Here is a 17,516-nt window from a genome sequence, read left to right as displayed (position 1 = left end):
GTTGAAGGTGCACATGATATTTGATATTTGTACCTGTCAGTGCACAGGTCATGTTCGTGTCTGGTGGCACCGATGCGGTGCGGGTTTCAGATACAGTGTACCATCTAGGGAAAGTAAAACTTTCGCTTAGGTTGTTAAAGGAAGTTTAGTTCTATTTAGGCAAGCCAGGAACGAAAATATACGAGCAGACGACGGAAATACCTTTGAAATGTTTTATTCGTACAGCAACAAATAAAAATCACGAACGAGTTACGACACTACAGCTTACAGTGTACTCACTTCATGTTTTCACTAATATAATCCGCTTACAGAGATGGTAAATTCGGCATATTTGACGTCTGGGAACATGTATAATTCTTCGAGATAAACTGACTGGTACGGGTATTATATCCACTGTATGTGCATTCATAGATGTCGCAGAGCTGCCTGCTCTATGTGCTCTCAGCTGTTCATACTCGATAGAGTTTGAGCGTGGCGCGAGTATTTTGACCGATTTTGGCGGCCTCAAAACTTTCACGCAGGGATGAGATTATGTATCAAAACACGAAAACACACCCATTTTACAAACTCCCGCCTATGTTTTACATCCACCGTCATTTTAAAGTAAAAATAAATCTTCTTCAAATTGTGAAAACCTGTGTCAACATCGTAATATTTAAATTGTTTGCTTTAAAAGTGCTCCATAAACCCTCCTTTGAAGTGGAATGGCCCAATAGCGGAATAATATCAAGAAGTGATACGGTTGTCATCACTCCTTAGCAACCAACTTTTTATAAGTACAGCCTGGAGGAAGCAAGGTCGATTTCAAGTTGATTTCGTCGCTAATTTCGGAGCGTCTGCAGGAAAACAGTCATAACCAAAGCATGCATGTATGATGTATAGGATAAAGCCCGAGTACGAGGGCTCTTCTGGTATATAAAGTCCAACCCAACGATAAAATGTCGAGGCCGCAGGCCGAGACATTTTATCGTAGGGTTGGACTTTATATACCAGAAGAGCCCGAGTACGAGGGTTTTATCCGACTTAAAAACTATCGCCCCTAACTGATATATTTTCGTTTTCAATGTGTTTACGTCAACCGTCCCCTTTGTCAATGTAACATGTTTAGGATATGAATTAAAACTTTTATTTGTGAAATAGCCTTCCAATGTAATGGAACATCCTATAAATGCCCTAGGGCACATTATATAAATGCCCTAGGGCACAGCATATTTTGTGTTGCAGCTGGTTTCCGCTGTGTTACCAAATTTGAATATTAAAACGTACCAGATGTCTACAGAATATGACATGTTCACTTTTGATTGGACAGTACTTTACTACGGCGCTGTCATTCGTTTCTGGATTTGGTGACCAAGGCTTTATGAGTAGATAAAACACCCTGAATTGAGCACTCTGATTGGTCAATCAACAGTAGATAGTTTTTAAAAAGGGGTTATTACACGAAGTTTGGGCGATACCACGTCGTATTCTCGTGATGTGTCCGTATTTTGACTCGTTGCTGCGCAACTCGTCAAAATACGGACACATCACTCGAATACGACGCGGTATCGCCCAAACTTCATGTAATAACCCCTAAATATTGTATTAACTGCAATTTGATAATTTACTGTACATCAATTAGCTCTCCCCGTGTCTTCAGTTTGATAAACTAGACACGAAAACACCAGTGAGAAAAGAGATGTCGAAGAAAAAGTTGCACAACACTTTAAATATGTATAATTCGGAGTTTCTAGCGTGTCAAAATTGTCTAAGTTAGAGAAATGACTCAATATAATAATACCAGTTCTTGCATGAATTGTGTCGCATCTAAGAATGAAATGCTAATGTTGGACGACTTTTGTATATTTCAAGGTCGGACGTTATTACATCCATTGTTGCCAGCGCCAGTGAACATTGAAGATGATCCAGTCTATGTCCATGTAACGACGCTGGAACGAGATGAAAAATTTGTCGAATTCGTATTCCATAATTCATCAAGGTTAGTCATGAGAAAAAAATATTACGTATCATTATACGAGTGAATCAAGATTATTGTTTGAAGTTGAGAATACAGACATCTTAAAAAAAGTATTTGGCATAACTTTCGAGACGGTCATATTTTGTATCTTGCTAACTTTGCAGAGTTTTGTATACGTAAGTGCCAAAGGTCCTACGTATGTAGGATTCCTTAGAAATTCGGGTGGGCATTTACCCAGACCCGACCCCCGACATGTTCAAAAAATGAACGAAACTAGCCAGCTGGCAATTGATGTGCAAATGACAGGTTTTTGCCTGTCGACACTGGTGCACTGTCAAATTCATTTCTCTGACATTTATTATCGTTAAGGTAAGTGCAATATGAAAAATAAATATCATTAAAAAGAACAATGTTTATACGCTATGTTATGGCACATGAATATCGTGAATGGTTGATGAGGTAGAAAGCAAGGTTAGCAACTGCGCTAATTGTGCTGACTGGTTCTTATTTTCCCATGATTTCTAGATACCCGACATTGGTGTTTTTAAACTTATTGTCCTTATTGTTATATGCTTGTAGACAAGATTCCGGAGAAGCGACTTTCACGTCGAAACGAACACTACCGCGGGGAAATTCGGTCAAAGAGGGCGTCATTACTACATCGGTTGTATCCACATATTATTGGCGACAGGTAAGTGCCAATTTTGGCTATAATAGCAGTAAAATGGTTGTAAATGTAACTGGTTTTGACGTTCTACTTCAATAAATCATCATGAGCGTCGATTTGCTTGTTTATGTAAGTTGGTGTGTCTGTATTTATGTAACCATTTGAAGGCAATACTATGAATTATAAATTTCAACTTGGTGAACTCATTTGAAAAGGAGTCTCATGATAGTTTTATGGAACATTCATCCTTTAAATTTTTTGTTATCTGTTTTTCCGTCAAGGTCAGCGGGTCGCCATACATTGTGTGCTTCGTCAAACCCGAAGACGACTATCAGCTTTCTCTTGGACAACTGCCAAGATCAGGTAAAATAAGGCTTTTTACGACTGGCACTTGTATCAGACTCACTTCAATATGGACTCATCAGTATACCTTGTGTACCAAATAATTTCATGGCGTTTTACATGTTATAGGGTTTCCTTGATTTCTAGCTAATAAAGAGTTCAAGAGTTCAAGAGTTCAAGAGAGAGAGTTCAAGAGAGAGAGAATCAAGAGACAGAGAGAGAGAGAGAGAGAGAGAGAGAGAGAGAGAGAGAGAGGCATCAAACACAAGTCTGTGAGACATGCCATTGAATTATCTGTTTCTCTACAAAAATATTGTCCAACATTTTAAGATATTTACAACTATCCTGAACTTGTAAAATATTTGCAAGAAGTGTACTCATACATGATCTTTGATATTTAGTGCGTAATTTTATGTAAATCCAGGAGAAGACTTCTTATACCATAGGATTGACCTCGTACAACCTCCATCTTCGTGTAGGCTCTTCAACAGACATGCAACAACAGGTATGTCACATTGCTCAACGCTGTATATTTAACGTGATCTGTCAGCATGCGATCTGCCATGACAAAAAAGAAATTGCAGTGAGATTTAAAACATTTACTTATAAATGGCTAATATTAGCAACGGGTATCATATTACAAGAGACAATTTTGATTGTAATACATCTCATATGACACACATTGAATCTCTTTTTATGTCACTTAGAAGTGTGCGTCTTTTGTTATTTACAGTCTGCAGTGGCAAACCAAATAAGTATAAACTTCTTTTATATCAAGGTTGTACCTATATAGCCATGGTATGACAATATCTGTCTCATTTATTTGTTTTAATGACACATATGCTTTGGATTTTATCAAGATCTACTCTAATATTTCCCTTATAGCTCAGTCGACTGTCAAATTTGCTCCAAATGCGTTTTCGGATCCTTTGGACTACCTCGAATCCGAAGAAACTGCCGACATCGTTCAATCGTATGCAGATTACATCGATGATGAAAGCGGTACTATTCCAAATCGATACTTTAAGGTTAGAACAAAGACACGTTATAAAATAAATCGTTTAATTTTTTTTGAAGTCGTTGGTGTTGAGTTACTTGCTTCCCATTAGAAAAAATACGAATTACACCGTTAAATGTTTGTGGAAAAGCGGGCTGAATTTTAAAATTTTATTAACAAATGTTAGTAAAGGTTGATTTTCTCATCTATACAGCAGTAAGTTCCAAATATGAACGCAATGTTCGTCATTCCCTATGCAAAATGAGGGCAATACAATAAGAGGGCAATAGCTTGACAAAAGACATGATGAAATCATGACATCATTAAATCATATGACTGATTTCACAGGATGGCATCAAAGCGATGTCTTTGGCAACAGCCAGGGTCGACGAAATCTGGCCAAACGTTGATACAGGATACGACGACTACACATTATTCCGTTATATCGGCACTGAAAACGGCGTGTTCCGTGAATTTCCTGGCGTTCGAATGAATAAGTTGTACGATCCAACCACACGACCTTGGTGAGTAACGGATTGACAAGTATACATTTCTCCCCTGAATTGTTGGTATATGGAGAGAGTATTATGTTTCTCTTTTAGCCAAGAGTTCTGAAATCCCTCTAATTCTTTCTATGGTACAGAGGCGAACGTCAAATCATGTGAATAACGGATTTGCAATCATTGTGTGCAGTTACGTCTAGAGATAGCAAGATTTTATTTATACAATTTATTTATACTGCCTTGGACGGGAGGGGATTACATAGGCGCTTACACGATTTATTACAATTTATTAGTCTGACGTTGCCATTACAGGTACGCCAGATCAAAAGTCAACCAGGGCATGTTGACCCTTTCGGCGCCATACACAGCTGCAAGTGGAGTCGGTCACGTCATTACTCTCAGCAAGACAATTGTTCATAGGTTTGTCATACTTTTGCACTCATAGACGAAGTGACTGACCTATCGAAATTTAAACGTTCTGCTCACACTTGTCAACGCAAACTTGAAAATGCTGCCTTTATGAACTTGTTGGTATCAAAATAAATGTTCAATGTTTATATAGCTGACGATCTGTGCGTTAGTTCTGAGAGAAAACATGCTTTCTCAATATTCTTGAAACAAATATAATAAGCATCTTGCAATTTCTTTAGTTACAAAAAGGTATACTTACGTTTAGCAAAAAGGTGGGAATATTTCAAGGACTTGATTTTCCTTGAAATATTTACATTAGGTACGTTCACTCCGTATCAGAAATGAAACGTACCATGGAGGGACTTGTACACTCTTTGAGTATCGATTCGCTGTGTCGTGCTTGAAGACGTTTTTCTTGGGTTGGGGATGGGTGGGGTTGTAATATCAGGAAAGTGGCAGCAAAGTGCAGAACGAGAGCGATGTCATAAATTTTTTGTATTTCATTGGCACGGTATCGTCTGATCTTCTTTTTCCTGCCGATATCGGGGTACCGTAATTGTCTCTAACTAAATTGTGAACCGTGTTTAGGAAAAGCCGATTTCATTCTTCTTACAACTCACTTTGAGATTGTCACAATTTCTAAAATATTTCGGTCTTATTAATGGTTGCAGTAATGTCTCTTTATCTAGCAGCCTTCGGTACAAAATACATTTCCTCCGATTAATCTCCAGTCGTAGTCTTTCTTTCTCCTAATCATTTTGGAAGAGAACGAGCGCGCTCACTTTTGTCTAGTGGTTCACTACTAATTCAGTATATTTTTCAACATCTTAAGGACCGTCAGCACACAAGTTTCTTCCACATCTGATGACGTCATAGCTGTCATGGGTATGGATTTCACACTGGCGTACTTTTATAATTTGCTCGCACAAAATTATCAGGAGTGCAATGAAGCTAGATACACGTGAGTTGATCGGTTTATGCCGTTCTTTATCATGTACAATCTCACTATGTCATGCCAACAAGAGAACCAATTGAATATTTTCTTTAGTAAGCTTTTACACTATGCATTATAACATTCTTTATGTTTGAACAGTACTGCTATTTATGATCGACGGGGAGAACTCTCTCTTGATTTTGTACATTTAAGTATTAATGTATAAAATGTCAAATCGAGGACATTTAAACAGTCTACATCCATCGATTCTTTAGATGCTTCGTAATGGACATCAGTGGTTACCTAGTGGTGCACAAAGACTTCTTGAATTCTGATGAGGATTTTGATATCGAAGAGGTGCACATCACCCAGATAGAGCCGAGTATAGCTAAAGATCTCATGATGGAAGGATTGTTGACAAAAGAAACTTGTCTGAACTTCCAGAAAATAAAAGATCAAAAGTATTACACGGTAAGATATACATTGACAAGAACCCGAATTCGCCAATGAGGTTGCATCTATCTTAAGTATATCGGGATGAATGAATCAATTTTAAAGTGATTAGAGCATTAGCCAGTTTATTGATCAATCGAATGATCGAGTGTTGCACTCGAGCTGTGCTATTTGAATATTCCTATTAGGCATGGTAATTGTACCCTGTTGCGAATTATTTCGTATTCCTTTGGAATCACGGTACCAGGTGAATTATTATTTCATATTAAAGGAATACATACTTTCATTGGTGTCTTTTCTCACATCACTTTATAGTTTTGAGAGTGTGCTATCTAAAGACCGTTATTTTAATTTAATCGATCAAATATAATACGATTTGTTTCATTTGTTTCCAGGCACAGTCGTCTGCATGGTCAAATAGCGTGAACAAAATGACCAATGACGATGTGTGTAAACGTTATCAGCTGTCGCATATCCGAGATACCAATGCCTTTCTTGGAATTATCGATATCTCTGATAGATCGGCACATTGCCGGGATAGTGTCATATGTCCATGCTACTATGTATGTATATATTAACTGATCTCTAAAATGAAATTAATTTTTTCGGTGAAGAAGCTGTTTTTGAAATCTCAAACTTTTTTTTAACTTGAAAAGACTGCCTGCTGAGGGAGCACAAGATTATTGCTGAGTACAAAACTAAAGCTAGAAATTTGGAAAACTATTGTTAGTATTGCATGCTAAGCCGTTGTTACTGCTTGTCGTGCGGCCTGTCTGGATATATATTCGTCGTTCTCACATGCTTAATTCAAAAGCTTCATCTTTTTTTTCAGAAAATTGTTTAGTTTTGCATATGAATTAGACAGTGATGTTATTTGCAAACAGTCCTTTAAAATACTCTTCTTCAATTGAAATATGCGGTTTTCGAAGCGAATTAATATTAATAATTCTGAAACTGGAGATTTATTGAACAGACTCATAAAATGGTATATCATGATAATATATTTAAAAACCGTTTGCATTAGATCTTAAATGAAATTTAGTTATTAGCCCAATGGGATGCTGGGAATGTAATGACTTCATCAAACAGAATCGATGACTATAGTCCGTGGGCTAAAGGGGGTCTACGTGCACCCCCCCCACAGGATAACAAACCTGTATTTTTCAGAACCCTTGGGATCCCTAGAATACGAAATGGAATTTTAACAAGAAAAATATAGGGACGCAATAGCTGTTATGGTCATGTTTTGAAGGGTATTGCAAAATCACGATTTTCCAAGCCAAATGCATTTTCGTCAAATCTGTCTTCTTGTAAGTCATGTGCTGAGCTCATTTTTGAACATAACCTCACTTGCTTGGTATCATTAGAAAGGAATTTATTCCTCTTTAAGATGACATATTGCATTCTGCAATATCTTCTACAGTTTTTGTCAAATATAACCAAAACTTACCCCTTACCCCCAAAATTAACATTACAAATTACAGAAAATCTCAAATTCTACCAATTTTTTAGCTAGGCAAAATAAAAATGCAATGCTTTGTCTGAAATCTGTTTTATTTGATACAGGGACATGTCAGAATTATGAAATAGACTTTTTACAGAAAAAATATTAGGAATCTACATCTGTAACAGTCATATTTTGAAGGGTACCGCAAAATAACAGTGTTGCAGATTTGCATGCATTTTTGTTAAATCTGTCTTCCTATAAGTTATCTGCTGAGCTTGTTTTTGAATATAACCTGGCTTGTTAGGTATCATTAGAAAGATAATTTACTAATCTTTAGAATGACATATTGTAACATGCAATATGTTATATAGTTTTCATGATATATAACCAAAACTTACCCCATACCCCAAAGTTTACATTGAAAATTTCAGTCATAGCTAAAACCAAATTCTACAATTTTTTTAGCTTGACACCAAAAATCTGGCCGTTTTGCTATTAAATCTATTTTATTTGGTACAGGGACATGTCAGAAATATGAAATAGACTTTTAACAGAAAAAATATTGGGAATCTACATCTGTAACAGTCATATTTTGAAGGGTACCGCAAAATCACAGTGTAGCAGATTTGCATGCATTTTTGTTAAATTTGTCTTCTTATAAGTTATCTGCTGAGCTTGTTTTTGAATATAACCTGGTTTGTTAGATATCATTAGAAAGATAATTAACTACTCTTTAGAATGACATATTGTGACATGCAATATGTTATATAGTTTTCATGATATATAACCAAAACTTACCCCATACCCCAAAGTTTACATTGAAAATTTCAGTCATAGCTAAAACCAAATTCTACAATTTTTTTAGCTTGCCATCAAAAATCTGGCCGTTTTTGCTATTAAATCTATTTTATTTGGTACAGGGACATGTCAGAATTATGAAATAGATTTTTAACAGAAAAAATATTAGGAATCTACAGCTGTAACAGTCATATTTTGAAGGGTACCGCAAAATCATAGTGTAGCAGATTTGCATGCATTTTTGTTAAAATTGTCTTGTTATAAGTTATCTACTGAGCTTGTTTTTGAATATAACCTGGCTTGTCAGGTATCATTAGAAAGATAATTAACTAATCTTTAGATGACATATTGTAACATGCAATATGTTATATAGTTTTGATGATATATATCCCAAACTTACCCCATACCCCAAAGTTTACATTGAAAATTTCAGTCATAGCTAAAACCAAATTCTACCATTTTTTTACCTAGACATATAAAATCTGGCCGTTTTTGCAATTAAATATAGTTTTTTTGGTACAGAGACATGTCAGAATTATGAAATAGACTTTTAACAGAAAGAATATTGGGATTCTATGGCTGTAACAGGCATATTCTGTGGAGTACTGCAAAATCACTGCAGTGCAGACTCATATGTGTTTTGTTAACTTTGTCCCATTGTAGGTCATCTGCTGCGCTTATTGTAATACATAAACATGTTTATTTGGTACCATTGAAAAGATAATTTACTAATCTTTAAAATGACATATTGTTATATGCCATATCTTATATAGTTTTCATAGAATATGACGAAAACTTACCCCATACCACAAAGTTTATATCGAAAATTACTTTCGTAGCTATCGTCAAATTCTACCACTTTTCTAGTTAGACATAACAAATAAGGCAATGCTTTATATGAAATCTTTTTATTTGGTACGGGTGAATGTCAGAAATATGAAATAGACTTTTAACAGAAAATATATTGGAACTCTACAGCTGTAACAGTCATATTTTGAAGGGTCTCGCAAAATCACAGTATTGCCAACTCGCTTGCTTTTTTGTTAAAATCTGTCTTCTTAAAAGTCATCTGCTTAGCTTGATTTTTGACATAACCTGGCTTGTTATGTATCAATAGACAGGTAAGTAACTAGTCTTTAAAATAACATATTGTAATATGCAATGTCTTGTTTAGGTTTCATGAAATAGGACCAAAGCTTACCCATACCCCAGGTTTACACAGCAAATTACTGCAAATCTGAAACTCTACCATTTTTTACAATTTATTAACTTTATATACCAAAGGCAATGCTTGTATGCAATCTATGAAATATGTGTTTTGTTAAAAAAGTATGTTACAAATATGAAATTAACTTTTAACAGGAACATAATATGATTTTGTAGCCTTTTTGATCATATTTGGAAAGGTACTTAGGTATCAGGGCAAATTTGCCGAAACACATACATTTGCAATATATGGGTTCCCCCTCCAAAAATGATCCAAATGGCTACTAAATTGTATCATCTTCCGTTAAAAGTTAATTTTATACTTGTGACATGCTTTTGTAACAAATAAATCAGATTTTAAACAAGAATTGCCTTTTGTATTATGTGCAGCAAAAAATGGTAGAATTTAAGGTACGCTGTTATTTGCGATTTGAATTTTTTGGGTATGGGTAAAGTTTGACCATATTCTAGGAAAACTATGAATGACATTGTATATTACAATATGTCATCTTAAAGAAAATAAATTTCCCTACTAATGATACCTCACAAGCCAGGTTGTGTCACAAAATAAGTTCAGCAGATGACTTACAAGAAGAAGGATTTAACAAAAAAGGTGCCAGTTTTCGGTACTGCGATTTTGCATTTCCCTTCAAAATATGGCTGTTACAACTATACAGTCCAAATATTTTTGTTAAAAGTCTATTTCACATTTCTGACATGACCCAGTACCATATAAAACAGACTTAATACCGAAACAGAGATATTTTTATCATGTCTAGCTAAAAATTCACGGAATTTGATCACGTCATCTATGACGTACTTTCAATATAAACCTTGGGGTATGGGGTACGTTTTGGTCATATTCCATGAAAACTGTACAAGATATTGCCTGTTACAATATGTCATTGTAAAATTATTTAATTACCTTTTCAATGATACTAAACAACCCGGTTATAATCAATAACAAGCTCATTCGACGACTTATAAGATGACAGATTTAACAAAAACGCATGCAAATCAGGAATACTGAGATTTTGCTGTACCCTTCAAAATACAGCTGTTACAGCTATAGAATCCCAATATTTTTTCTGTTAAAAGTTCATTTCATATTTCTGATATGGCCAAGTACAAAATAAAACAGATTTCATGCAAAAAATTGCCTAATTTTTTATGTCTGCGTAAAAAAGTTGCTTGAATTTGACATTAGCTATGACAGTAGCTTTCGATGTAAATTTGGGGTATGGGGTAAGTTTTGGTCATATTTCATAAAAATCTGTACAAGATATTGCATGTTACAATATGTCTCTTAAAGACTAGTAAATAATCTTACCAATGATACCTAACAACTTACATTATATTCTATAAAAAACTCAGCAGATGACTTAAAAGACAATAGATTCAACAAAAATGCACGCAAGTCAGAATACTGAGATTTTGCTGTACCCTTCAAAATCTGACTGTTACAACTACAGAATTCCAATCTTTTTTCTGTTAAAAGTCTATTTTATATTTTTGACATGACCCATTACCGAATGAAATAGATTTCATACAAATAAATGCCGGAATTATATGTCTAGGTAAAGAAAATGGTAGAATTTGATTTTGGCTATGACTGCAATTTCAATGTAAATTTTGGGGTATGGGGTAAGTTTGGGTCATATTTCATGTAAACTATACAAGATATTGCATGTTACAATATGTCATTTTAAAGATTAGTAAATTATATTTCTAATGATACCTAAAAAAAGGTTATATTCAAAAACAGACTCAGCAGATAACTTATAAAAAGACAGATTTAACAAAAATGCATGCAAATCTGCAACACTGATATTTTGCAGTACCCTTCAAAATATGACCGCTACAGCAGTAGAGTCCTAATATTTTTTTCTGTTAAAAGTCTACTTGATATTTCTGACATGTTCCTGTACCAAATAAAAAAGATTTAATAGCAAAAGCGGCCAGAGTTTTTGTTTCTAGCTAAAAAATTGGTAGAATTTGGTTTTAGCTATGACTGAAATTTTCAATGTAAACTTTGGGGTATGGGGTAAGTTTTGGTTATATATCATGAAAACTATATAACATATTGCATGTTACAATATGTCATTCTAAAGATTAGTGAATTATCTTTCTAATGATACCTAACAAGCCAGGTTATATTCAAAAACAAGCTCAGCAGATAACTTATAAGAAGACAATTTTAACAAAAATGCATGCAAATCTGCTACACTGTGATTTTGCGGTACCCTTGAAAATATGACTGTTACAGCTGTAGATTCCTAATATTTTTCTGTTAAAAGTCTATTTCATAATTCTGACATGTCCCTGTACCAAATGAAATAGATTTAATAGCAAAAACGGTCAGATTTTATATGTCTAGGTAAAAAAATGGTAGAATTTGGTTTTAGCTATGACTGAAATTTTCAATGTAAACTTTGGGATATGGGTAAGTTTGGTATATATCATCAAAACTATATAATATATTGCATGTTACAATATGTCATTCTAAAGATTAGTTAATTATCTTTCTAATGATACCTGACAAGCCAGGTTATATTCAAAAACAAGCTCAGCAGATAACTTATAAGAAGACAATTTTAACAAAAATGCATGCAAATCTGCTACACTGTGAATTTGCGGTACCCTTCAAAATATGACTGTTAAAGATGTAGATTCCCAATATTTTTTCTGTAAAAGTCTATTCATAATTCTGACATGTCCCTGTACCAAATAAAATAGATTTAATAGCAAAAACGGCCAGATTTTTGGTGTCAAGCTAAAACAATTGTAGAATTTGGTTTTAGCTATGACTGAAATTTTCAATGTAAACTTTGGGGTATGGGGTAAGTTTTGGTTATATATCATGAAAACTATATAACATATTGCATGTTACAATATGTCATTCTAAAGATTAGTGAATTATCTTTCTAATGATACCTAACAAGCCAGGTTATATTCAAAAACAAGCTCAGCAGATAACTTATAAAAAGACAGATTTAACAAAAGTGCATGCAAATCTGCAACACTATTATTTTGCGGTACCCTTCAAAATATGACTGTTACAGATGTAGATTCCCAATATTTTTTCTGTAAAAAGTCTATTTCACAATTCTGACATGTCTCTGTACTAAATAAAACAGATTTCAGACAAAGCATTGCATTTTTTATTATGCCTAGCTAAAAAATTGGTAGAATTTGAGATTTTCTGTAATTTGTAATGTTAAATTTTGGGGTAAGGGGTAAATTTTGATCATATTTGACAAAAACTGTAGAAGATATTGCATAATGCAATATGTCATCTTAAAGAGGAATAAATTCCCTTTCTAATGATACCAAACAAGTGAGGTTATGTTCAAAAATGAGTCAGCACATGACTTACAAGAAGACAGATTTGACGAAAATGCATTTGGCTTGGAAAATCGTGATTTTGCGGTACCCTTCAAAACATGACCATAACAGCTATTGCGTCCCTATATTTTTTCTGTTAAAATTCCATTTCGTATTCTAGGGATCCCAAGGGTTCTGAAAAATACAGGTTTGTTATCCTGTGGGGGGGATGCACGTAGACCCCCTCTAGCCCACGGACTACTAGTATTTTACTCTCTCTACACAGAGAAACTGTTACACCACTGACATCGATGCCTGTGAGTGTCCCTGTCTATCACAAGCTGACTACGACTACTGTAATGATAAGTTCACTTTCACAAGGTTAGTGTCTAGCTGTTGAAACGGGAAATTCTGTATACATTACTGATTTGTGCACTTTTATAACTTAAGTACTATCAGCCCAAGTACTATCGCGAAAGAAGTAAACCTAATTTATATCGCTACCCGACGTGGATATCACAAAAACAAACAAACAAAAACGCACAAAACACAATATAACACGACGAATGACGCACTCAAGTAAAATGATGTATGCGATTCTATATTATGTTTTGATGGGCTGATATTCGGTGTTTATTATGCACACATTGCTGATAACCATGTTTTAAACAAGGAAATAGAACCAGTAGACCATGCTGTTGGGTGTGTTAGGAACAGGTTACTTCAGTATTTGTCTTGTGTGGCTTACCTTGTCCCTCTCGTTATATAATTAGTTCCCTTGCCTCCTGGTCGATAAAATTCCTTAAGGAGATAGATCTATTGATATATCGAGAGAGAGAGAGAGAGAGAGAGAGAGAGAGAGAGAGAGAGAGAGAGAGAGAGAGAGAGAGATAGATAGATAGATAGATAGATAGATAGATAGATAGATACAAAGAAAGCCTCAACAAATATAACATTCTGTTTCTTAAAGTAATGTGTGAAAAGCTTTTTTTGTTTGGTAAGGGTCAGATTAGGGTAGTAAATGATAATTTAGGAGTACAATAACCGGGAAGGTGTGTAAAAATACTAGTTTCCTCGGTATGTGGCGTCCTTGCTCGAGGTAGTTCTTCATTTATTTGTGTGTTAAAAATGATGCATTATTCTAGCCATTACGATTTACGTGACGAGATAAATTCTGAATCTGAAATATTTCACCTAAATGAATCAATGTCTTGCTGCAAACGGAAAAATGGATACACAATTAGCACAAGAAAGGAGCGAAATATGTGTCATGTTTGGTTTTAAGATCCGGAATTTTATACTTAAATGCATAGGTTTGTTTCAAATCTTATAATGACGACACAAGGAAATATTCAACTGAACTTACTGTAACGGACTTGATAACGATTACCTTGAAATTATTCCGGTGACAGATCTTTTAACAAGATCAAATATGCCACGTGACTGAATCCATGCTAGTTACTGTAACATTTAAAGTATGAAAATACTCTAACCCGTTGTTTGGTAAACTTAAATTAGTGGTGGGGAATACTTTCAAGTTTATTTTAGAGTTTACTTCTTCTTTTCCAGGGCAAATAGCTTGAAATTATAACTTCAGCACTAGCGTTGTATATTTCGAGAGAAGTGATACAGAATTAGTATTTTCCGAATAAAAGCAAAATCTATTACCAGACCTTAAACACACTGTAGATAACGATATAAGGGTCCAAAATGTTTTCTTTCATATTTTTCAGACTCATATTCTGTCGTATGAACATGTATTCCGGAGTGATGTTTTGCATCTTTTACCGTTTGTAATGATTTTGTTGTAGTGACGATGACCCGCCATGCACTCCAGAGAGCCCTTCACTCTCACCAATTATAGAAGAACCTGATGCATATGAGGGGTTGAAAAGCTGTCACGTTACAGATTGTCGTGGAAAGGTTTCTTCGAGGTAAATAGATGCATATCAGTGCATGCACACAATTTCTTCTTTCTTCATCTTTGTCTGCCGATTCGACTGCACGCTTTCATGTCTATCTTCATGTTTGTCCCCAGCAAATATTTTCATCGTTCATTTTATATGAATGTCTATCCATTGAGCTGCCTCTGCGTCAGACAGCACTTCTTGTAACTTTTTCAGCAAAATTTCCATCTTTCCATTTTTAGTGATTGCCGAGCATTTATAAGCTGTACTTGGAATGACGATGACCAATGTGTTAATGCATATCCGTCATCAGTGACTAGTAAGTATCGTGTTTTTCTAGATTCTAGATAAAAAAGTGTAAGTGCGAAGATGTTTACGGTAGCATAGTTTGTCTCGAACGTTCGAATGGAAATAATACTGACAGCTAATCATTGTTGATAATCAAGATTAAAGAAAATTTGCAAATTGACAGAAATAATGTTTTGAAATATTACTATATGTGCAAGGATTTGCCTTAAAACGGAAAGAAATTGCTTTTCTACCGCTTGTGGCTGATAGTCATGTAGATATTAAATGAAGCATGACAGCTGAAATATTCATTCAATGCCTATTTCCGTTTTCGTAGTTCATCGGATTAAAAAAAATTATTATTCTCATCTACAGAATCCGATTCAAAGTCTACAGTCGCCATTGTTGCCTCAACAGTGGTCATTGTAGTTTTGCTGATTGTATTGGCTTCCGTGCTCATCGTAAAGGCTAGGACTGGCTTATTTTCGAATCGACATAAGCATGCAGAAACTACGGGAAAATTTAACGCCTCAAATTCTGGATCAGTCAATTTAGCGTACACCGATGCACACGGTATACCAAGTGCGCCTATGCAATCAGACCTTATAGCAGGCGGTATGCCAAGTGCGCCTATCAACGAAGCAGGTGGTATGCCAAGTGCGCCAATCAACGAAGCAGGTGGTATGCCAAGTGCGCCAATCAACGAAGCAGGCGGTATGCCAAGTGCTCCAATGGAATCTGAACCTATATATCACGAGCCAGATGAAGTTAGTCACGCATATCAAGTGTAGATTACAAAGTAAGTGAGGCTACCCACAATTCTCCATGATCTGTACACACGGAGATCACTCACTGAACGCAGAATACACAGTAAGTGAGGGTACCCATAATTCCCCTTGATTTGTTCACTCAGACATTTTTTGCTAAAGGCTTTTTCAATTTTAACAGTTTCTTAACAATTTTTAACTTACAATTTAAGTTCAGGATTATTTGTTTAAACTATGTTCCCAAATTATTGATTATGTTTAAAATTCAAGAGAAAAGTAAATGAGAAGTCGATGTTTGGAGGAGCTACGAATTGTACACTTGTCAAGATAAAGTTATCAGCAACTAAGATGGTCTCATCATACCACCTGTTAGACATGCAAATCTCCTTTGTTACGAACATTAAAAAAAATCAATACCCTTTCTTTTGCCAACACAGATGCAACTTATTCCCTTAGTTTCCTCGAAAATATTGTGTATGGCTGTCAAAAATCTATGTCAACAAAATTACAAAATTGCTATCTCCTCTGCGGAAAAAGGGTTGATCTTCTCATTATTCACAGTGAGAAATCAGAAAATTATGATTATCAGAACTATGTTGCCAGAATTTTGAAATATGGACTGAGTTGTTCTGTGTACAGAAGAAATTTGCTTCAGTTCAGTGAGTGATCTCCGTGTGTACAGATCATGGAGAATTGTGGGTAGCCTCACTTACTGTGTGAACTGACGCAAATTTCTTCTGTACACAGAACAACTCGGTCCATATTTCAAAATTATGGCAACATAGTTCTGATAATCATAATTTTCTGATTTCTCATTGTGAATAATGAGAAGATCAACCCCTTTTCCGCGGAGGAGATAGCAAGTTTGCAATTTTGTCGACATAGATTTTTGACAGCCATACACAATATTTTCAAGGAAACTAAGGGAATAAGTTGCATCTGTGTTGGCGAAAGAAACGGTATTGATTTTTTTTTAATGTTCGTAACAAAGGAAATTTGCATGTCTGACAGGTGGTATGATGAGACCATCTTAGTTGCTGATAACTTTATCTTGAAAAGTGTGCAATTTTTAGTACCTCCAAACATCGACTTTTCATTCAATTTACTCTTGAATTTTAAACAAAATCAATAATTTTGGAACACAGTTTTAGCAAATAATCCTAAACTTAAATTGTAAGTTAAATATTGTTAAGAAACTGATAAAATTGAAAAAGCCTTTCGCAAAAAATGTATGAGTGAACAAATCAAGGGGAATTGTCGGTAGCCTCACTTACTGTGGATTACAACCAGCACATCGAATTTTTACCTGACCACCATATTACCTTAGATGCCAAAGCTCTCCATCAAGGGTTTGTAACATATTACTAAATATGGACATAAGGCAAAAACTCTGTAGGTACAATGCAACTATGTAAATATGTCTTTTTATGAAATAATTATGACTTTGATAGTTGCAAGTATTATTAATTCACAGTTTTGTTCTTGAAGTAATTAAATCATGGCATAATGCCATTT

At 34.9% G+C, this 17,516-nt stretch overlaps 1 protein-coding gene across 2 annotated transcripts in view; it reads left to right on the top strand.

The window, feature by feature from the left end:
- LOC139144720 (VWFA and cache domain-containing protein 1-like) overlaps positions 1 to 16,086 on the top strand; it is a 59,842-nt gene extending 43,756 nt beyond the window's left edge. For both annotated transcript variants that reach the window (XM_070715446.1, XM_070715445.1), the window contains exons 13-26: positions 1,852 to 1,978; positions 2,537 to 2,648; positions 2,906 to 2,987; positions 3,391 to 3,471; positions 3,852 to 3,994; positions 4,312 to 4,487; positions 4,779 to 4,886; positions 5,710 to 5,838; positions 6,087 to 6,282; positions 6,660 to 6,827; positions 13,326 to 13,420; positions 14,851 to 14,973; positions 15,189 to 15,265; positions 15,610 to 16,086. In XM_070715446.1, coding sequence (XP_070571547.1) covers positions 1,852 to 1,978; positions 2,537 to 2,648; positions 2,906 to 2,987; positions 3,391 to 3,471; positions 3,852 to 3,994; positions 4,312 to 4,487; positions 4,779 to 4,886; positions 5,710 to 5,838; positions 6,087 to 6,282; positions 6,660 to 6,827; positions 13,326 to 13,420; positions 14,851 to 14,973; positions 15,189 to 15,265; positions 15,610 to 16,025 — 2,033 coding nt within the window. In that variant the 3' untranslated portion in view covers positions 16,026 to 16,086. The remainder of the gene's footprint in view (positions 1 to 1,851; positions 1,979 to 2,536; positions 2,649 to 2,905; positions 2,988 to 3,390; positions 3,472 to 3,851; positions 3,995 to 4,311; positions 4,488 to 4,778; positions 4,887 to 5,709; positions 5,839 to 6,086; positions 6,283 to 6,659; positions 6,828 to 13,325; positions 13,421 to 14,850; positions 14,974 to 15,188; positions 15,266 to 15,609) is intronic.
- Positions 16,087 to 17,516: the final 1,430 nt, after the last annotated feature.

Source organism: Ptychodera flava, chromosome 12 (assembly GCF_041260155.1).
Source record: "Ptychodera flava strain L36383 chromosome 12, AS_Pfla_20210202, whole genome shotgun sequence".
In the NCBI taxonomy this organism is placed as follows: domain Eukaryota; kingdom Metazoa; phylum Hemichordata; class Enteropneusta; family Ptychoderidae; genus Ptychodera; species Ptychodera flava.
Note: the sequence above shows the minus strand (reverse complement) of the source record. Positions and strands in the feature narration are given on the sequence as shown.